Source organism: Sciurus carolinensis, chromosome 17 (assembly GCF_902686445.1).
Source record: "Sciurus carolinensis chromosome 17, mSciCar1.2, whole genome shotgun sequence".
Taxonomy (NCBI): domain Eukaryota; kingdom Metazoa; phylum Chordata; class Mammalia; order Rodentia; family Sciuridae; genus Sciurus; species Sciurus carolinensis.
The window spans coordinates 62,077,362-62,100,363 of record NC_062229.1 but is presented as its reverse complement, the minus strand read 5'-3'; the positions used below and the strand labels follow the sequence as shown (position 1 = coordinate 62,100,363).

Genomic DNA, 23,002 nt, shown 5'->3' with positions numbered 1-23,002 from the left:
AAAAAAAAAAAGAAAAAGACATGACCAATGATGACAGTATTAAATGTCATTATTTCATTATATAAATAATACTAGTGGCATTCAAAGAAGGTAATGTGAATTTTAACCTTAATCTCATAAGACTGGACAATTAAGGAGGCCATTTAGAGTTTAGGGTGGACACAGCTTGATTGGTGACCCATTGCCATGTGATTGTGCAGGAAGTGGTGGCTTTTTCATTAGGTATCCTATATTTTTTCTCTTTTAATACGTTGGCTCTAATATTTCCATTATTAGAGCATGGTATTGTTTGTGGACTACCAAGGGAAAGAAGAAGGATCTTACATTTCCGAGTTACACATTGGACGCTTAGCTGGTAGAATTCATAGGGATGTGATTTCCATTTTGAGTCGGTAAATATAAAGCTGTTTCAAAATTTGAGTCAGAATGTATTCAAAGAGAGCTTCTTTGGAGTAAATGCTTTAAAAGCCCATTCTAAAACATAAGTTGAGTTCAGAGAATTGTATAATAACCTAACAGGGATTAAAAATATATCTACAGATCTATATATACATATGTTATATATTACCTATATTTCTGTATCTCTATATATTATATATAACCCACTGGAAACTAATACTCTGTGCTTCCTAATTACCATTTGCTCTTATATCTCTTACTCTGATTTCACACCCTGCAACATCACGATTAAAGTGGAAGAAAAATGCTTTCTGTATGTGACCATCTTAAACAATGATTAGAGCTTTGACACGAAGTGACTTCAACAAGTCCCCAAGATGCGGAGTGAAAACATCTCATAGAGGCCTTCGCTGCCCTGGAACCCTCACCTTTTTTTAAATGGGATAATTTTTTTTTTTTTGGTATGTCCAATAATTAGAGGTCTAAAGTCCATATTGACTTTGGAGAGAGGGACCCGAAGCTCTGTCTGTGCGTTCCTGCTCATCAGGGATGAAACTGTGAATTTTAACCTCAATCTCATAAGACTGGACAATTAAGGAGGCCATTCTAGAGTTTAGGGTGGACACAGCTTGATTGGTGGCCTTTTGGAACTGTAGTTTCCTCCATTGATGGAAAACTCACATACAATGAATCTGTTTGCTCCACGGGGTTCCTGTTAGTATCACAATGACTGATGCATGATCGTGTCAAGTGTGAAGGACCCTGAGGCCCGCAGGAGTCGCACATTCTGTGGGGGAGAATGCTGTTTTAGAGCAAGCTTTGAATCCATTCAAATTTCCAAAGAGGGTGACTCTTCATTTGACAGAAAAATTGACAGAGGAGATCCTAAAACTCACGATGAAAAATCACTTGGTATACATTCGATTTTTTTTTTCTGTAGTTTTCCCCTGATAAATTTACCATTTGGATCAATATATTAAAATACAGATTTGAAAGAATGGCCCATCTTCTCTACCTGATTTATATTTCTCCACAGCTCTTACCACTACCAAACATTTTCCAAAGGTGAGGGGTTGTGGCTTGATGGTAGAGCACTTGCCCAGCATGAGAAGACCCTGGGTTCCAGCCCCAGTACAGTGAAACAATTAAACAAATTTATTTATCATCCTGCCACTCAGGACGCTGAGGCAGGAGGACCATGAATTCAAGGCCAGTCTCAGCAATTTAGCAAGGCCAGGAGGATCACCAGTTAGTTCAAAACCAGCCTCAGTAAAAGCAAGGTGCTAAGCAACTCACTGAGACCCTTTCTCTAAATAAAATATAAAAAGGGCTGGGGATACGGCTCAGTGGTTAAGCACCCCTGGGTTCAATCCCCAGTACCAAAAAGAAAAAAGAAAAAAAATTGTTTATCATCCCCCTTTTCTGCCCCAGTGAGTCACTTGTGACACTACTGCATTCCCAGTGCTCAGAGAAGTTACTGGCACTTAGTAGAACGTTAATAAATATTTGTTGAACGAGTAAGTTATAAAATCTATGTGCTAAATTAAACTACATCTCACTTTGAATAAGTTCTAAAATCTATGTGCTAAATTAAAAAATACATCTCAATTCAAAAGTAATCAAAATAGGTTTTTGTTTATAGCAACTAATCTGTAATTTCATGAGTGTCATGATAATATGAGAGTCATGACTTTGTGAAACGTCATCTGTTTAATAACGAATACTTGTGATTTATTGGGAGCACCATATGCCACATACAGAGGCCCTCAGAACAGCGCCTCCCTCCTTCCCTCATTTCACAGGTGGGACAACGGAGGTTCAAAAATATCAAGTATTCAAGAAAAATTATATACACCATTCAAAAGTCACCCAACTAGTGGGGAATGAGAGTACCAATTTGATCTCCAAGTTTGGTTGGATCCAAAGTACACATTCCACAGTGTTAGTTCTTCCAAAGTGGAAGTCAATGCAATGCAAAAATTAGATCCATTTTAACATTCGTCTGATCATAGAAGTTGCCAGAATCAAAATGGTGGCACCTTAGTTAAGTCCTAACTGAAAAATCAATCAATCAATCAATCAATCAATCATCAGGAGGTTGTGGGGGAGGGGATCTCATGCATATCTGCCTGATAATAAGAATTATCCACCAAAGACTCTGCCAGAACCCTGACCTTACCCTAAAATACTTCTGCAAGGATGTCTGCCCAGCAACTGCACAATCTCAAACTTACATCACCCTAGCTATTAATCCCTGTGGCCAAGGGTTGTTCTTTCAAAATATCTTACATAATCCTCTTCATTTTATTCTTAAAAATATCCCTGTGACTCAACCTCTTTGAATATGTTCATAGGTTACTAATGACACACGTGTTCCCATACGGTGATCTGTTACTGCCCTCAAAATATCATTACTTTTGCCAGAAGCAGTCATCCCAGCAGCTCGGGAGGCTGAGGTAGGAGGATCGCAAGTTCAGAGCCAGCCTCAGCAACTTAGTGAGGCCCTAAGCAACTCAGTGAGAACCTGTCTCTAAATAGAATATATTTAAAAAAAAAAAAAAAAAAAAAAAAAGTCTGGGGATGTGGTTCAGTGGTTAAGTGCCCCAGTACCAAAATAAATAAATACACACACACACACACACACACACACAACTATTATTCTTTGAAAAATGTCTTTCCAAGACAGTGGAATGAATCTGACACAACTTTTCTCTGTACATATGTGAATACACCCCAGTGAATCTCAACATTGTGTGCATTGTGTGCAATTAATTTTAAAAAAATAACTATGGGTAAACAGTAGAAAGATCAATAGAGGTAAGGGAACAGGGGGTGAGGGAGGGGAGGGGAGGGGAGGGGAAGGGAAGGTTCTGGGGACTGAATTAGAACAAGATATATTCCATGTTTTTTAAATTATGTCAAAATGAATTCTTTTGTCATGTATAACTAACAAGAACCAACAAAAATAAATAAGTAAATAAATAAATAGAAAGAAGTGTCCAAAGTACCACAGGAGTGTGAAATATAAGATGCCAATAACAGGAAAAAATGGGTGAGGTGGTATATGGAAACTCTGTGCTATTGTCTCAATTTCCCGTGAATCTAAAATGGTTATCGAAATTAATACCTATTAAAAACGCTTATGGGTTTTTGAATGAAATCACCCAAATTATGTGCTGTGCATGGACAAATGTATCACAGTGAGTTCCATTATTATGTATAATGATAATGCACTAATGAAAATATTTTTTAAAAAAAGAATTTCTTTCCCATTGTTATTTAGGTTGACAGTGTGTTTACTGCACCCTTGTTTTGCATAAAGACTTTAGAAAGTGTATTTAATTCTTGTCTGATCACTATTTTTCTTGCTGTTTCAAAACCTTATTAATAAATACCATATTCTGGCATTGGTTGCTGCTATCTGAGAAATCTGATTTTAATTTAAACATAATTTTTAATAAACTCTCCAGGTGATTTAATATAGGTGGTCCAGGGGCCACACTGATTTCAGAGGTAAATAAGAGATCCTGAGTTTTATAGAATCTTCTTCCCAGTACTTCCAGACTCTTCTGTAGAAGGGTTCTTGGCCCCATCTGTAAGGAAGGCTAAGGTCTTCTCCACAGAAGACACATAGAAAAACACCAAAAAATCTGCACCTGTTAAACAGCTGGCCAGTTAGCATCACAGTGGGCTGCAAGTGGGAGCTTAACTTGTTCTAGATCTGCACTTTCTCCAACTTACCCATGCATGCCAACCACCTGGGGAGCATCTACATACAGATTCTGATAATGGATTGGTCTGGGCTGGAACCTGAGGTTCTGCATGGCTAATGAGCTCTCAGTGAGGCAGGGCTGCTGGTACTCAGTCAGTACTCAGCATGGGAAGCTACTGGAGAAGCTGTTTTGCTTAAAGATGCATAAAGGTTGTGCATGCCTGTAATCCCAGCGGCTTGGGAGGCTGGATCAGGAGGATTGTGTGTTCAAAGCCAGTTTCAGCAACTTATCAGTGAGATCACTATTTATTAAAGGACTGGGGATGTGGCTCAGTGGTTAAGCACCCCTGGGTTCAATCCCCAGTACCAAAATAAATAAATAAATAAATAAAAATAAAGATGTGTAAAGGTGGAGGATTAGAACTCCCAGTTCCTACGAGGTTCCATCTTACTTCCGGGAGGAATCCCTGTGATTCTTACCCCAATACACATTAAAATGATCCTCTTTCAACTTTCTACTAAGTATATGAACTGACTGAGGAATGTTTTATATCAGCTTTTCACAGATTAGTAGCATGGGAAAGAGTCCAGAGTTGGGATCAATTACCTGTACACTGCCACTCAGAGTCCCAATGATGAAATGTGTGAGTTTGGATAAGTGGCTCAGAGTCTCTACATCTTATTTTCCTTATCCTAAAATACTTATAGTTATCCCTGATGATGCTGTTAAGAAAGTACAGGCTCTGTGGGGTCTAGAGCATAGTGCCTGCAGTCAGTCACTTTGCATGAATGGTGACTATATTGTCCCATTGAGTTATCTGCATTCCAGTATTCCTGGATTTACTAAAGGAGTTCATGCCTTTCAGATTTTCTGGGCACTAATCCTTTCCTCCTATAATTCTCTCAAAGAGTTTTTATGAGGATTAAATGCATTAATATGCATAAAACACTTGGAACTGTGCCTGTAATATAATTAGTACCCAAGATGGCTTAGCTTCATTTTTAGCACTTACTACAATGATAATTAAATCACCTTTAGGGATTTTGAAATTGAATGGGTCCCCCCTTTAGATTGTCAGCCTCACAAACCTCACTGGGGACTCTGTCAGTTTTAGTCACCTCCATTTCCTAAACCCCAACACAGACTCTGGCACACACACAGTTGCTTTTCAATAAATACAGCGGAACCAGGAATGGTGATGCACACCTGTAATCCCAGGGGCTCAGGAGACTGAGGCAGGAGGATCACAAGTTCGAAGCCAGCCTCAGCAACTTAGCCAGGCCCTAAGCAACTCAGTGAGACCCTGTCTCTAAATAAAAAATAAAAAGGGCTGGGAATGGGGCTCTGTGGTTAAGCACCCCTGGGTTCAATCTCTGGTACTAAAAACAACACAAAACAAAACAAAAATAACCCAGCTGAATGCATAGTGAATGAATGAAAAAAATGAATGAATGAATAAGAAAACATTCTTCACTTTGTGAAGAGTGTGAGAAACCCTTTCTCTGAGTATAGGAGCATGGAAGAGGGAAAATTTCTATCAAGGAACTGGTCTGGAGGGGGAGAGGTAAGGAATGGGGTTTCTGAATGCCTTAGAGGATAAGGAGTTTATAAATACCAGTCAGAGTGAAGAGGTGAACTGAGGGGAAGGAGCCCATGAGATAATGGTCTTGGAGAAAAATATGAGCCAACTGGTCTTTCTGATCAAATGTGTCAGGAGATGCTTTGGTAAATAAAACATGAGAAATCTCTGAATTTCCTGCAGCAAGGGCTAATGAGGAACCCAGGGCAGGCAGAGAGGCTTTCCCTGAGAAACTGTCCTTGGGAGGAGAAAAATCATGATTTGTTAGTCCCCGTCCCCGAGAAGCTTCTGGAATCTTCCAGAGTCTTTTGGAATCTTCCCTTCCAGAGAGGGGAGGGTCCAAGTCATGTATATTCACATATTATCAGCACATGACAGACAGTGGTCAATCTCCTCTACTGACCACAAGACAAATGGGACATGCAAGAGTTCCTGGAGTCGAAAATTCAGATGTGTTCCCTTTGTTGAGTTGTTCTCTGGGAATGGCTTTATTCACATTGCATTTGGTTTTATTACAGTTATTCCTTAGTGATGATATTCCTTCTCTGCAATTTGTAATATGACATAAATCTCCCCCTTGAGAGAGAATGATCCATCAAAACATCTCCAGATTACTTTAGACCCATCCCATAACTACAATCCCCTTCCTGGTAGACGGGGGAAACCATTTCCCGTAACTTCACAGGCTCACTGAGGACACAGGATGAAAACTGATAGGAAAATGGACTTTGATGAGGAAGAGAAGGAAATAATGGCCACGGCCCAAGCCTCCACCCTCTCGGCAGGGCTTTCCTGTATCATTTATGACAGCGACCATTCGTGAGCTCTGCAGAGGCAGCTCATGACTTCCACCTTACCGATGAAGAGACCCAGGTCCAAAGAGGGTGGAGGCATCATCGGAGGCCATGGATACTCTGAAGTCACAGAGCTGGGATTTGGAACTACTTCCTCTCACTGCAAAGTCTGCGCTCCAAGACGATGCACGCAGAGTAAGGTTTGCCTGTTAGGAATTCTGCCACATCAATACATCTGGAGGACCTTTGAAAATGTGCCAAGGGTCTCCACGGTGACCAGTACCTTTCGATAACTCATTTAACAAATTAAGTCTTTGTGTCCAAGTACAGTGTGAACCCCTCTCCTGGGAAAGCCCCGCTGTTGTCCAAACTCAGGAGCATTTGTGATGATCGCCATTGCAAGCCACCACCTGTCATTACTGTGCTTTCCACGTCTCCATGCTTCTAAGATCCATCCCGGAGTGCTGTGTCTCTGCAGCATTTAGGAGGCTGAGACTTGGTTAAATTAACACCCCCAAGATGGTGAGCAAACCAGAGACCTAACCCCAGCACCTATTCATGGCGTGTGCCCCATCTGCACATTGACCCTCCTCCATTAGAAACTTCATCTCGTTTCGGCAGGAAGCACACTAAGCTCTGCTATTGTCTTTGTATGGAATTCACGATGAGACCTCGGGCAAGTCAGATTACCTCTTGGGGCTTATGTTTTCTGGTCTGGGGAAATTAAGTTTCAGTGTCTGGGGTCACCAGCCAAGGCTGGATAATCGAGGGTAACATCAATTTCCTGTTGGGAAGTCAACCTGTAGAGCAGATCCGTTTCACTTAAGAACTTGTGCTCTATCCACTGTACTAGGCAGATCTCTAAGGCTTCTCGTGGCTTTTGCAATGGATCACTTACGTTCCCAAACTACTGGGGAAAATCAGAATATAAATGGACCACACAAAACCCAGTGAGTAAGTGCTGAGTAAGGCGCCATATCTGTGGACCTCCAATGACCCAGCCTCCATCCACAGCTGTCATTTCCTTTATCGTCCAAAAGAGCAAGTTGATACAACCACTCTGGAAAGCAGTATGGGAATTCCTCAAAACAACTAGGAATGGAACCACCATTTGACCCAGTTATCCCACTCCTCCGTATATACCCCAAGGACTTAAAATTGGCATACTATAGTGATGCAGCCACATCGATGTTCATAGCAGCTCAATTCATAATAGCTAAGCCATGGAACCAACGTAGGTGCCCTTCAAAAGAAAAATGAATAAAGAAAGTGTGATATGTATATACAATGGAATATTACTCAGCCATAAATAAGAATGACTTTATGACTTTGGCCAGTAAATGGATGGAACTGGAGACTCTCATGCTAAGTGAAATAAACCAATCCCAAAATACCAAAGTTGAATGTCTTCTCTGATATGCAGATGCTAACACGCAATAATGGGGGGCAGGGGAGAAGAGAAGATCATTGGATTAGACAAAGGGGAATAAAGGGAAGGGAGGGGGATGGGAATAGGAAAGACCGTGGAATGAAGGGGACGTCACTTTCCTATGTTCATATATGAACACACGACCAGTGAAACTCCACACCATGTCCAACCACAAGAATGGGATCCTAATTAGAATAAGATATACTCCATGTTTATATAAAAATGTCAAAATGTACTCTACTGTCATGTGTATCTTAAAAGAACAAATAAAATTTTAAAAAAGAAAAAAAAAAAAAACATACCCACAAAAGAGTCTCAAAAAGAGAAAATATGCTTTAAACATATCTACCTTTTGCCATTACATATTATGATCTTGGAGAAAAATTCTGGGATTTTAATGAGGACACATGAGCCTAGTCCAGGTTAGATCCATTATTAGCTGTAAGAATCTGGACACATAACCATTCTGAATGCCCACCATTTACTCATGTGGTAAAGGGGGTAGCATTTTCATATGAGGCCATATGATTTCTAGAACCCAGTGAGGTCATGTAGGTGACTTGAAGTGGCAAAGCATTATACAAAGGTAAGGGATAACAATTTAAAAATTTAAAGGTGCCATTGTTGTACCAGTGTATTTGGGGAAAGCAACTTAAAACTCCCAAGGTAAACCATGCTGCAAACTATCTGAAAAGATAAAGAGTGGAAATTCGGTGGGAAGCCTTGGTCCAAGCCAACAGTCCTTTACCAAGTTTCTTGCAGGGATTCTCTTTGCAGATGGGGATGATTTGACAATGTCTGCAGGTAATTGTCACAATTTGGGGTGGAGGTTGCTACTGACATCTAGTGGGTAGAGGCCAAGAATGTTGCTAAACACCTAACAGTCTTTAAAACAGCCCCCTGCAGTAATGAGCTAGTTAGGCAAAAAGAAAAAAAGAAAAAAAAATTTTTTTTGATCCCAGGGATTGAACCCAGTGGTGCTTAACTACTTTGCCACATCCCCAACCTATTTTTTAATTTTTAATTTTGAAACAGAATGTCATTGAGTTGCTTAGGGCCTCACTAAGTTGCTGAGGCTGGTTTTGAATTTGTGATCCTCCTCCTCAGCCACTGGGATGACAGGCCTGCGCCACCATTCCCAGCCAAAAATGTTAATAGAGGCCGAGCGTGCCACGCTGTAATTCCCGTGAATCGGAGGCTGAGGCAAGAGGATCATAAGTTCGAGGCCAGCCTCAGCCATTTAGCAAGGTCCTAAACAACTTGGTGAGATCCTGTTTAAAAAAAAGAAAAAGAAAAAAATGCTGGGAATGTAGCTTAGTAGTAAAACCCATTTGAGTTTGATCCCTAGTACCAACACACAGATACACACACACACACACACACACTCACAGACAGACAGACACACACACACACACACACACACACACACACACACACAGTGCTGAGATTGAGAAACCTTGATCTATTGGAAGTTCAATGCCTTCAGAAACTAGTATACATTTTTTATTCCTGTGCCCTTGAATTTAGCACTAGGTTGGCATAAAGAAGGCTCCCAGCATATCAATCTATTTGTTGAATAAGTGGGTGAGTACAAGAACACCTACAGAAAGCCAGACAATGTGAGTTCCAGCTAATTCCGAGTGTCAGGGAAAATCGTAGCTCCTCTAGGCAGCTTCTTGGTTTATACTCCCATCTTTACTTTTCTGTGCTCTCAAAGACTCACTTTCATTCCTCTCCCAACCCGGGGCAAGAAGGAGAACAGCCCATCAAGTCTGAGAAGGCCCAGGAGCGCTAAATAATGTTTATAAGACACAAGCACTGCAAAACCGCTTCCGGCTCCCCACCCTCCAAGCCACTCCATGTCGGTGGACAGTAATGACATCAGTAAATAAGTGGATTCACTCTTGCTCCTTCGCCGAGCTAGAACAGATAAGACCAGAAGCACAGATTTCCTACAAATGTCTTACCAGAACAGTCCAATTACGCCTTTAAGAAGACACTCTGGGCCAAGAAATAGAAACCAAGTTATATGAGAAAATAGAAAAAATGAAAGCTCTTATCTCTCCTACCATCCGGGAGAACAGATATTGTATCTATTTGTTCATTTCTGTATCTCTACCCCTTGCTCAGCTCCGGGCACATGGCAGGCATCTGTATATATTTGTTAAATGAAAGGATAATGGAGTCAATGCAGCGACCCTTCCCTTAGATCTTCTTCCAATTAAAACATTTATTTTAATTTGGGAAATTTATATGAAGCTAATTTGAATGCTATAGGTTTTGAAAGTAATGTTGAGGGTGGACCAGCATGCCACACTATAATCCCAGTGAATCGGAGGCTGAGAGAGGAGGATCATAAGTTCAAGGCCAGCCTCAGCAACTTAGCAAGGCCCTAAGCAACTTGGTGAGACCCTGTATAAAAACAGAAAAAAACAAAACAAAACAACTGGGAATGTAGCTTTAGCAGTAAGCTGGGTTTGATCCCCACAACCAAAAAAAAAAAAAAAAAAAAAAAAATTAATAGTGCTGAGATTGAGAAAACTTGATCTACTGGAAGTTCAATGCATTCAGAATCTAATATATGTATACTTTTTATCTATTTCACTCCCTTAGAAGATTCAAGGCCTGATAAAGAAACTTGAGTTCATCATTGAGGAGTGGATGTCAATATGAGTACCTAAAATACTGGATACACTTTACTGGAAATAAAACTAAGCCTCAATTATCAGTCATATCTTTGTCAGAAAGTCTACACTGTGACAACACCAGGCAATTGGGGAGGATTTTAGGATTCTATAAGCAAGGCCACAGAAGTCACCTGGGGGCTATGAACAGAAACCTTTTATGTCTAACACACCATTTTCCCAAGGGACTGTGATGACATGATTATTCACTTATGTGGGCTCACTGAAGCTCCGCAGGGATGGGGACTGTGCTTGGAATTTCCAGAAACTACAGTGGGTTGTGTTTGGAGTTGCCCCCAAACATTTTTCCATTAGTACTGTTGGCTAGCATCTGTGTTAAGAAACGATCACTGTACTCTATATTAATTATGCAGTTCCATTAGTCTGCAGAGTGGAGAGACAGAGGTGTCTGCAATTTCAACTCACTCCTTTTTCTTTAAACATTTAAAGACACACACCAATGACCAAGAACCTCTTGCACAGGATTTGATACTTTACATGCTGGTTCAAAAAACTCACTGACTCTATGTTCTTATGCATGTAGGTAATGAGATCAACAGTTCTATTTGCATATCTGTCTAGTGTGTCTGACGATAAATTCAACACTAGCTCAACACTCATTATGTTTTTTTTTTAAATTTGTAGTTGTAGATGGACAGCAGGCCTTTATTTTGTCTGTTTATTTTTATGAGGTGCTGAATATCGAACCCAGTTCCTCACACGCACCCAGCCCTCATGATGTCTAAATGCCAGTCACTTTATCCATACTTAATAGATTATTTTTAAGCCACTTAATGTTCAACGTGTTTCAGTACCTATATCAATAACCAAAGAAAGGACAGAAGGAAACAGAAGTCCAATGGGGTACACTCGTGACTGCTATTTATTTGGGATTTGGTTACCTCTCTGAAAAAGGTAGCATCTTCTATCTCTAAACCAAAAAAGAAACAGGATACACTTTTTAAAACTGTGTCTAAGGTTGATTTTTAAAAGTTAGCCTATATTTGATAAATGCTATGGCTCAACACAACATATTTCATTGTGGGAAAAGTTCTCATTTGATGACTCTCAATATATTTAGAATCCTGAGAAATGCTCTTGCAAAAACCAAATCGATTTAAATTTCCTTGTCGGTCATGGCTCCGATGCCACACTTTTTGATTAAATCACTAATTCCGATAGTTTTTTTTTTCAAGAGCAAGAAAACAAAGTAATACAGTATCAATGAGTTATCAAGCTTGCCTCTGGCAAAAAAAAAAGACTATCAACTTGGAAACATTTTATTGTGTAGTGCACTCTGAACTCTTCATTCAACTAGGTGTCTACACCTGTGGTACCTGGAAACCTGTCACTTATTAGACCCAGTGCATCACACCAAGAATCAATACCGTGTTAACCACTCCAGAAGTTGACTCTTGGTTCTCCCAATTTGTAGTGGGTGGTGATTGTTTGGTTGGTTGTTTATTTTTAAGATCTTTCTGGTTTGGGGTAAAATACAACACAGATATCCTGAGCTGGATTCTGTGTTCCAGCAACATTTTTTAATCATTCATCATTTTCTCATAATTGCTTTCTCATGGGAAGGAAAAAATAAAAAATGCAGCATTTCCCAGACTCACCCAGGATTGACTTGCCCCGCCTCCAGTCCTAAAGCTGCAGCTTGAGGAGAAATTTCAAACATATTGATTCTCAGTTAGTAGCATTTTTTTCCTCCATAAGATCCATCTGAATTTTATTGGCTCAAATGGATTTCAGATGGGCGCTCAGTGCTCAGGTGCAAAGGAATGCATCTGAGGCTTGGAATCGCCACTTTAACACGCTTCTCAGATCCCTCATCGGCAGCTGTGGTCATTTCTTAATTACCCAGGTGGTATAGACTCTCTGCGGTATGCTAGGTGAAGCGCCAGCTCGGCCCTTTAGCCATAGAAAGAAAAACCACGGTGGGGATAAAGCCAAGGGAAGTGAGAATTCCAGAAAGTTCTCCACAAGCACCCCAACTCAGTTGGAATCGTCTTTTGTCCTTTGCCTCCACAACAAACCAGACACCCAGAGATATTGATATTTCTCAGCTCTGGTGGCTTCTTTATTTTGACTTTCTGTTCCAATGATTGCAAGTTCAAGGGATGGGTTTATTTTGGTCAATACAAAAAAACCACCTTAATTTAGCCTCTTCTGGGTGTTATTTCTCCCTAGCTGGCTCACTGGCGTTCCATCCACATGGTGGTAACTGCACAAATGGAGTGGAAATAAAGAACACATTCTTCAGATTTAAACACATAATTAGCTTGGAGTCACAAAGGCACAGTGTGAGAAGAAGGAGATTATGTGGTGTCAGAAGAGGAAAAAGTACTCATGCGAATATGGTGTATTATTATACGTCCCTGCAAATCATTCCAGGCTGAGTCTGTTGCAGGTCGGAGTGATGAAGCGAAACCCTGGAACTGCCACTTAGTTTCGAGTCTCATCTGCACCACCAGCGATGCTCAACAGGCTGGCCCTGTTTCCCGGTGCTCATCTATACAATGGGGAGTTAGTGTGATCTCCCACACAGAGTGGTGGAGAAGCCCAAAGGAGATAAGCCATGGAAAATGCTTAGCACAGTGACAGGTATACAGTAGGTACTTATTAAGTGGAAACAACTATGGCATCTTTCATATTGCTAAAAAGAATCAATGACCTCACGGTGAAAACTTTTTCAAAAACCCCTTCTGTATTTCCCCAACGTGGCACAGGATTTTTTTCCTCAGAAGAGATGACAACAGATTTTCTGGGCATAACATTCTAAAGCTTCTAGAAGTGATGCTTTAAAGAACTATGCATGCCGGGCCTGGTGGTGCACCCCTGGCATCCTGGTGGTTGGGGAGGTTGAGGCAGGAGGATCAAGAGTTCAAAGCCAGCCTCAGTCACTCAGTGAGGCCCTAAGCAACTCAGCGAGACCCTGTCTCTAAAAAAATACAAAATAGGGCTAGGGATGTGGCTCAGTGGTTAAGCACTTCTGGGTTCAATACCCAGTACCCCCCCCCAAAAAAAGGGGGGCATATTTGTTCTAACTCATACTAAAATCCTGAGCTCTTTAAGGATCAGATGCCCTGTTGTCTTTCCTGTCATTGGGTCCTGGCATACCCTTACTCTTCTGGAAACTGGCAACCTGGAGGAAAAGATAGGTATTTGCAAGTTGATGACCCCTCAAACTTCATGAATAGATTAATGAATAGCCGGGGAGGATGATCTCTCCATTAACAGCTGATGACTTTACGTACAACCTGTTACAACCGGCTGTGAATGGAGAAAATCACTGGCGCTATTCAGGGACTTTGGAAACTGGGTGTGTGTGCATGGAGGAGAGGACAGAGATGTCCCTGCTGATGAACTCACTGAGCAGTGACCAGCAATAGCTCAAGCATAAGAGCTGTGCTTGGTTTTTCAACAAACTATCTGCAAAGCCACACTTGGTTACAGTTAGGACTTAAGGCTTCCAAGAGTGTTATTAGAACCAAACTGACAGTGGCCAGTGACAAGATAATAGAAAATTTCAGGTGGGCTTGGGGGATTTTGCATTTTTGAGGGTGAGCTGGATTAATCCAAATTTAGTCTATTCGCCAGAATGAGTAGCCTGATTCCAGTGTGGGAAGGGGGTGTGAGTTTCAGAATGCCCCAAAGACAGCAGAACAGAGGGGTCAGTACATTCCTGGAGACACATTTCCATTGCCATGAGCTGCCCTGAGAGGATTTCAAATCAGAGAAATTGCTCTTCTGAAAAAGAATGCATGCCTAAGAGATCTAGGCACGTGTGAATTTCCCACCTTGACTTTCACAATCTCTGAAAAAATTGTCAGATCTTCTCTTGGTTCACATTCAATGGTGCCTTTAATTTTCATTATGAATATATTCTCTAGCTCATTTCACCGAGGAAAGGGCTATGCAGATTTGTTGATTGTGTAACCAAAAGAGAAGATGAAAGCATCCGTTTGTTTCCATTAGCATAATCAGTTAATCATCTTATCATCTCTGTCTGGGATAATTATATTAATAGACTTTCACCCAGACTTTAGAATTAACAACAAAGAATTCAGACCATCTTTTACTCTTTGGAAAAAAAAAAAAAAAAAAAAAAGAAAACAAAAACACACAGCAGTTAACCAGGTAATGCATTATTTAGAAACCATTGCTAGCAAAAGTGACCAGACAGTCACTGTAAACTAGTTTAAATTTGATAATAACAACTTTTCTCCTGATTAGCTTTGGATATGGAAACACCACAGTAAGGGTTGGGCATTTGACAGACGGTGGTACTAAGACACAGTGCAAAGAAACACAAAAGAGATGCAACAACCACTTGGGATCCAGTTTTTCAAGGAAAGCGAGAAATGGACTTTTAGTGATCTGCCTGGTTTTTGCACAAAAATTCATTTTTTTTTTAAAGGTGTGTGTTCCTGGATCTTAAGAGAAACTCATCATCTCATTCATTCTACCTTGCCTAAGACTTTAGGAGATTAGCACACATCTTTCCGGCACAGGATACGATATTTGGTAGCTATTTATGGAGTTTCACACAGTCTCACTGTGACACTGACGAGGAAACTTTAATTAAAATGGCTAGCAGGTTGTAACACAACGAATGCACCCAGGACATGAAACAATCCAAAGGAAGCTTCGCGTAGAATGACATTACATTTTTATAAAGCCAACTCGAAGTTTGCTTAAATAGTTTCCTTACTATGTTGGAAGCAACCTGGCATAGACTTCAACAGCTAATGAAAAACCTCCTACGGTCACAGAACACAGTCACTTTGGTTTAAACATTAAGAATCCGAGAAAGCAAAGTTAAATTAAAAAAAAAAAAAAAAAAAGAGTATCACAAAAGATTTCAAAAATCATATTTGGAAAGAAAAGTCTATAGCCCAAATGGACCCAGGCAGACACACACACACACACACACACACACACACACACACAGCCAACTGTAAATCAAGAGAGAGATAAACTTACCGGAGCAAATATCACCATACACATTTACAAAAGAATTGATAATCCAACTTCCCTCTCCTGAAAGAAAATAGAGGTTGTCTCATACTAAAAATGAAGCTTCTCTGTCCACAGCAGCAGCCGCCACTAGTCCCTCTTTTTTTTTTTTTTTCTTTTTCTTTCTTTCTTTCTTTTTTTTTTTTTTTGGGAAGCCAAGGAAGAGAACAAGAAAATCAATGCGGAGGGAAAGTGAGAGGCTATACCAATCAGGGGGCAGCTCCTGCTTTATTTGCAGAGAGATGGCAAAACGGTCATATTAGTAGACAGTGACAGCCCACGGCCAGCCGAGTGCAGGAACCTGATACTTCCCTCTGGTGAAATGCCGCCTGCTCTGCAGGGAGGTGGTTGCCACCATGGTGAGCTCCCACACTTGGCTCTTGGCTCACAACTGAAGTGCAGGACCAGCTTTGCACGCGCGCTCTGCATCACCAGGAGAGGCACCGGCTCCCCTGCTACTCCCAGAGCCCCCTCCTCCCTCCACCACGGCGCTTCAAAAACAAACTGGAAGATGCAAAGGAGGGAGGATTTTGCACATGGAGGGTGCAGAGGGGAAGCCATGGTTTTATAAAAAAAAAAAAAAAAAAAAAAAAAAAAAAAAATCCTTATGAATAGATTTGCATAGATTAGGTTAATGTGGGTATGTTGGTTAGAAGGGAATTGCCCTCGTTTTTATGGAAATGCACGAGTATTATGCATGATTCCCATTTGGGAAATTCGTACGCTGTCCATAAATAATCATTAAGATGATGGTGTGGAAGATAGGATTTTTAGGCTCTGGTGACTGTGGAAGGGACCCATCACAACTTGGATGGTACTTAAAACCTTCTGCAAAATCTGGACATTAGAAAGATCTGACTGGTTTAAATGTGACTTGGATTCTTTTTTTTTTTTTTCCTTTGCAAAAAAGGAGTTGCGCTTGACTCTTTCCAGGGGTTGCAATTACGGCACCCCCAAGGAAATGTGTTTTGGGGGAATTGGCACCAAATCCACAGAGGCTGACCCACAGGTTGCATACTCTGCTCCCACCGGCAGTCTGAGGACGATTTCCCCAGGTGACTCACATGGCCACACAGGGAAGACACACGTGCATGCTCCCCCACCCCCCAGTTCAGGGCCCCTCTCAGCACGGGTGTCCTGTCCGGTTGACCCAGGTGTCTGTGCCTCCTAGTTAGTGTCCCTGCACTAACTAGTGATGCAGCTGACACTCAGATTTTCAAGAGGTGGTTATCAGTCCAGAATCTGTCCTCAGTCTGTCTTTGTCTCCAGTTTGTCTGTTTTTGTCCCTCTCTGTCTCCCCATCACACACACACACACACACACACACACCTCTCTTTCCGATTCCGCCTTTCTTCCCTCTCCTTCCTATGCACACAGTAATGACTGGGTGGGTGAGGAGGGAGTTCAGGGACCACACCAGCCATCTGATAAAATCATAACAGGAAGTCAGGCAGCTTGGAGTGGAGTCCTGTTTCCATTCACTGGCCCCGTGACTTGCAAAGTCCCTTCAGGCCTCAGTTTGTCCTCTGTAAAATGGGTACACGAGCGCCTCATAGTGCGCTTGGTGGGGAGGATGTGGGGAAGGAATCAAACAAGAGAGTGCTTGCAACCCACTCTACACACGTGCAGACGGGGCTCAGGACCCACAGCTTCCTTTCTCCTCCTCTTCCTGCTGCTTCTTTGTGCAGAAGCCTGCAGAGTCCTTATAACAGTTCAAACACTATATTCTCCGTGGCCCCTTTGTGATTCGGAGGAGAACATCCCCCACCCGACTTGCCCATGGCCAGCTCTCACCTGTTACTAAGGCACCACATTCCAATGAGCCAGTCAAGGGAGGGAATTAAGCAAATGAATAAAGGTGAAGTAGGAAAAAAAAAAAAGAAAGAAAGAAAGAAAGAAAGAAAAAGCCACAGGGCATTTGAATAAGCACTCAGCAAGGATTGGTGGAATAAACAGATGAAAAACTAACCCAAATAATGATGTCTTTACACTAAGGCCACGGCTCCCGGCTCCCGCCAGGTGTTGGATAAGGAACCACACTGGGACAGAGTTTAGGACAGAGTTTAGGAGGAGGCTGTTCCCAGCAGTGAACCCAGAGGAGAGAGCCACACTTCACAGTTCTTCAGACTGGGTAGGAATTCTCATCGGCTTGGAATATGAAGATCCCCATTTCAAGCAAAAGAAAAAAAAATGTCTTTCACACACGAATAGGGAGCATTTCTTGAATATTTTCTGTGCCAGATATTATAGTGTTTTTTGATGTATCAACTTATTGGGTCTCACAAAATTTTAAAAATTACTATTTTCCTTCTAGTTGATAGATGAGGAAACTAAGACCCAAAGAGTTAAGTGGTTTATCTGGAAGAACATAGTTAATAGCTAACAAAGATTTAAACCTAGTAGGAGGCTCTCTAGCTGATGACCACTCAACTCTCGAGGCCTCATGATGACTTTTGCCATTTTATTTATTTAGCATACAGGGTATGACTGATGCACCTATGGATACAGGAACCCTGTGAGAACTCTTTAGCTGTCCCCACTGAGTGGATTCACACCACAGGGACTGGGAACTCCTGGTGTAGACACAGAGTCTACCAGGCCAGCAAGGTCCATGCCCAGGCCCCACTGGGTTCCAGGTGGACTTGGCATGTTACTTAGAGCCAAGAGGAGAGCAGGTGAGCAGCTCCATCTTGGGGTTGCTAGGGATCTGCTCCATGACCCTGGGGGTGTCCCTGAATTTGTTTGCACTTCAGTTTTGCTCAGGTTTACATGGACGGGTTTCAACTGAGTCACCTCTAAAGAGCCTTCAAGGTCAACCTAAACTAGGTGAGGTTCCGAGGCTGAGTCTGATCTTCTGGTTGGGTTAGCCTTTCTGGCCTCCTGTTTTGTTACAGATGAGGCTATCCTATGCTCTAAGTGTCCCCTGCCGCTACCCACCATCACCTGTCACCATGGTGGATCCCAGTAGGTCTCACGGCTTTGTCCTCTGCCCCCATGAATCACTCTCCATATAGAACCCGTATCCATCCCTTTAAAAAGTCACTCAGATCATGTCACTGGACTGAGAAAAACACTTCATTCATTCCATAGGCTTAAAGGAAAATCCAAACTCTTTGGAGCATCTTCAAAGCCTTTGTATTTGGGCTCCATCTACCTTCTTTGTGAGTGTGTGTGTGTGTGTGTGTGTGTGTGTGTACTGGGAATTGAACCCAGGGACACTCAACCACTGAGCCACATCCCCAGCCCTTTTTGTGTTTTATTTAGAGACAGGGTCTCGCTGAGTTGCTTTGTGCTGAGGCTGGCTTTGAACTCGTGATCCTCCTGCCTCAGCCTCTCAGCCGCTGGGATTCCATCTGCCTTCTTGATGTTATCTAATTAATCCCACCTCTTTCCTTACTCCTCAGCCACATGGGCTTTACCTGCCTTTGCTCTGGCTACTCCTTCAGCCTGGAATGCTCTCTCTTCAGGCCTCTCTCCTTTGTCATTCCATCCTTACCTGGACTTTCTGCTTTTGAGAGGGTCTTTCTTTGCTGACCACCTAACTTGGAGTACTGATTGGAGATGGGACAGCATTTTTTTCCCTGTAGTTGTAACAGTTGTCGTTGTGTATGTATCTGTTATAGTTTTATTTCTTTTTCTGTACTTTCCATCACCTTTTTAAAAATTTTTTTAAAAAATCGTTTTAGTTAGTTATACATGACAGTAGGAAGCACTTTGATACATCATATGTAATGGAGTATAATTTCTCATTCTTCTGGTTATACATGATGTAGAATACCACCAGTTGTATAGTTACATATGTACACGGGGTGATAATGTCTGATTTATCCTGCTGTCCTTCCTACCCCAGTATCCCCTCCCCTACCTTCACTCCCCTCTGCCTAAACTAAAGTACCTCTATTCTTCCCTAGCCCCTTCCACTACTTTTTATGTCCCCCCCCCCCTTTTTTTATTTTGGACCTAGGATTGAACCACTGAGCCCCATCCCCAGCCCTTTCTATTTTTCATTCAGAGACAGGGTCTCACTGAGTTGCTTATGGCCTCACTAAATTCCTGAGGCTGGCTTTGAACATGTGATCCTCCTGTCTCAGCCTCCTGAGCAGCTGGATTATAGGCATGTGCCACCACGCCCAGCCCTATTATACTCGTATTTATATAGTTCTCATTTAATTATTATCTCCTTTCTACAAATGCAGGATACATTTATGAGAGTGTCCCCTCAGTCTGGAGTAGAGTACCTGGCACATAGTAGGTGCTCAGGAGGTCTTTGGTGGAGAAATGAGTGAATGATCAAATCAATGAATCAAGTGAGAGTGAGGGCAGCTTCAGGTGGCAGTGAAGAAACCTGTGTTCTTCAGAGGACCTCAGCCTTGATGCTGGGCAGCGGATTCGTGAGCATTAGTGGATGCAAGACTGTGTCAGCCATCTTGTTCAGGGAACATTCTGGAAGGGTTGTTGATTTCAGTGTCCTCCCAAGTGGGGGCCATGTCAAAAATGGCGGCAAGCTCCTTGTGGACCACACAGATCAGTTGTGTGTGGAAGGCTCGGTTTCCTAAGGATGCTCACCTGGGCTCTCACAGAGCGTCTGATATTTGGGTACTTCCCCACACACCTGTCATTACAGAACAAATAGTCCTGTCAGCAAGCCACTTAAGACTGTCTTCACCTCTGAATTTATCAGACAATTCAGACAGTTGGCTACCACTCTAACGGGGAATGGGAACTGACAAAAATAAAGCAATATGCCATTACTGGATGATTCTGGTTTGAAGAATGATATTAGCATTTGTTGCTACTGCCTTAAAAATAACATGTATCCATTATCAGACTGTTAAAAATAGAAGTACAGTGTCTTCTAAACTGAGTATTTATAGAAAGGTTAAGTAGATTAAAATAATCTGTGATTCTCTGAAAAACTCATTAGCAATGCTAATTTCCAATATGGTCAGATCTCCTACTCTGAGCTTTCAATGGAATGTGGCCTTCAGACCCCTTCAAAAGAATTATTGTCCCCCTCTGACTGGAAAATGGCTGGTCTCCCCTTGGGTGGATGTACCTCCCGGTGAATGAGACAGTGCCTTACCCTTATAATTTCTATTTCTAGACATCTGGTCTCTCCAAAGGGTCTTTTTCCAGCCCATCTGCTTCCGGAGAGTTCTAGCTTTCTAAGCACTTAGCAAACACTGAGTGGAAAATTCCAGAGCCACAAGGCTCTCTCCATTGCAGCGGGGGAAGGGAGATAATCAAAGATAAGACTGCTCCGGCCATACTAATAAATGACCAAGGGAGTTAGCTAAGGTTCTTACATTTTGCTCCAAGACCAATTTCAACTCTTTGAAGCTGCAGCAACGAAAGCACTTACATTGAATCCACTTACGGGGCAACCTTGAAACCTTTAATGGTGCCTGCCTTCCACCGACTGAGCACAACTCCTACCAGAGATAAAACGCAGTTTATTCATATTTGAGCAAGGTACATAGCACTGGGTTTCTTATCTTTTATGTCTTTGGTAGGAGAAAATATTTTTCTCCAATGTTCTTTTTTCCTTTTAAATGCCTAATGTGATAAAATAATATCAACATCACTCAGTCCTGTATTAGATCATTAGCTGTCCTCAGTAGAGTTCAAGGCTAGTTAACAGAAGGTTGTAGAAACAAGAGAAGCTAAGAAATACAGGGGATTGAGGGGATTGACCCATTTCCCCCACTCCTCAGTTTATACCCAAAGGATCTAAAATCAGCATACTACAGTAAGGCAGCCATATCAATGTTTATAGCAACTCAACTCACGGTAGCTAAACTATAGAACTGACCGAGGTGCACGTCAACAGATGCATGGATAAAGAAAATGTGGTACATACACACAGTGAAATACTACTCAGTCATAAAGAAGACTAAGTTATACTCCGTGCATGTATAATTTGTCAGAATACATTCTACTGTCATGTATTTCTAAAAAGAACAACAGCAAGAAAGACTGAGGGGAGGCAGGCTTGGAGTGTTAGGGTGGAAAAGGAGTCATGCCTGGGACATAAAAAGGACAAAATGGTTCTTAGAATGGCAGTTCGTAAGTGTTCCAGAACCTTGGGATAACATGTTCTGCAGCTCTGTGTCCTCAGCCCAGGCAGACTTGCCTCCCAGAGAATATCCAAGCAGCGAGCATTTGCTGAATGAGGGTTGGAGAGACTCATGCAGGGCAGAGTGTGCATGGTAAGCAGACCCTCCTGCAGGCACATGGCATGATGGATGGACAGCTCCTCTTTGTCCCTCTACGGCCACTTTCCCATCCACTCCGCCCAGAAGGCTAACCTGAATGGCCCTCAGCAGGGATCTCCCTTTCTCTGAGGCATCCCCTTGGCAGGTAGAGGCTGAGAGGAGACTGAGGTCAGGCCATTTATTCCCTTGGTCCTTCTGGATGGGTCCCTACGTTGACTCCTCTAGCAAAGGCCACATATGAAGTAGCCTTCTCCATATATCTGTCTTGTGTTTCTCCCCTCCCTCCCTTCTTGCTCTCTCTGGTCTTTCAGACCTAGGGTGGTAACAGATCCTGCGGCTTCCTCCTCTCAAAGTACTGCAACAGCATTATCCTTTCTTGCTTTCCTCACACCTTTTCCATCCCTTTTAAAATTCACTGCCTTTAAAAACTCTCCATCACCCCATTTTATTGTGCCAGCTATTTCCTGCCTGGAGCTTCAGTAATGAAAACAAGTGGCTTTGATTTCCAGCTCTGTCCCTTAGCACTTGTGTGGTCCTGTCACATACCCTCACCTGTAAAACGGAAAACTTGCCAATGAGTGCATTTCAAATGCTAAGTGCACAGCAAACGTTTCCACCCAGAACAGTAGCAATCACGTGATCCCCTCGGCCAGCTTCTTTCTTTTCTCCTCTAGAGAGAAGAGCTTGGTTTGTTTGGGGAGAGGAAAGCCAAGGAAAGTCCATGCCCTGATCAGAAAGATCGAAGACCTGCATTTTGGGGCACCTAGAAATATCACTGAGGCAGGGGGCTTAAGGAAAATAAATATTTGCTGGAAATGGTTTTGAGAATTGGCATTTCTGAGTGTTCATTGTGCACCAGTCAAGCTACGCAGCCCAAGGAACAGGACTGTGGTTAGTGGCTTCCTCCTGACCCTGCAGGGAGAGCAGTTCATGGATTCTCAGATATCCATCCACAGGCTGTGGAGCTGACAATAACTCCAGATCTGTTAAGTACTGATTAAACTTATGCTTTCATTCCTGTTTAATTAAGTGTTTTAAGTCAATGGAGGGGCTATGCTTTATTAGAAAGTCCTTACATGGCCCAAAGAGGCTTTGACCCAGAAGAGATGGGAATATGTTTTATATATTTCGGATAAAGCCTACATGGGCCTCATTCATCAACAGGGA

The 23,002-nt window shown here is 42.1% G+C and overlaps 1 protein-coding gene across 2 annotated transcripts in view; it reads right to left on the bottom strand.

Annotated features, from left to right (window-relative positions):
• The window catches only part of Synpr (synaptoporin), a 331,674-nt gene that overhangs the window by 167,667 nt on the left and 141,005 nt on the right, over positions 1–23,002 (bottom strand). The window contains exon 1 of one of the 2 annotated variants that reach the window (XM_047531769.1): positions 15,588–15,714. The exons of the other annotated variant lie outside the window; for it this stretch is intronic. Coding sequence (XP_047387725.1) covers positions 15,588–15,611 — 24 coding nt within the window. The 5' untranslated portion in view covers positions 15,612–15,714. Of the gene's footprint in view, positions 1–15,587; positions 15,715–23,002 lie in introns of those variants that run through there. 2 annotated transcript variants of the gene reach the window in all.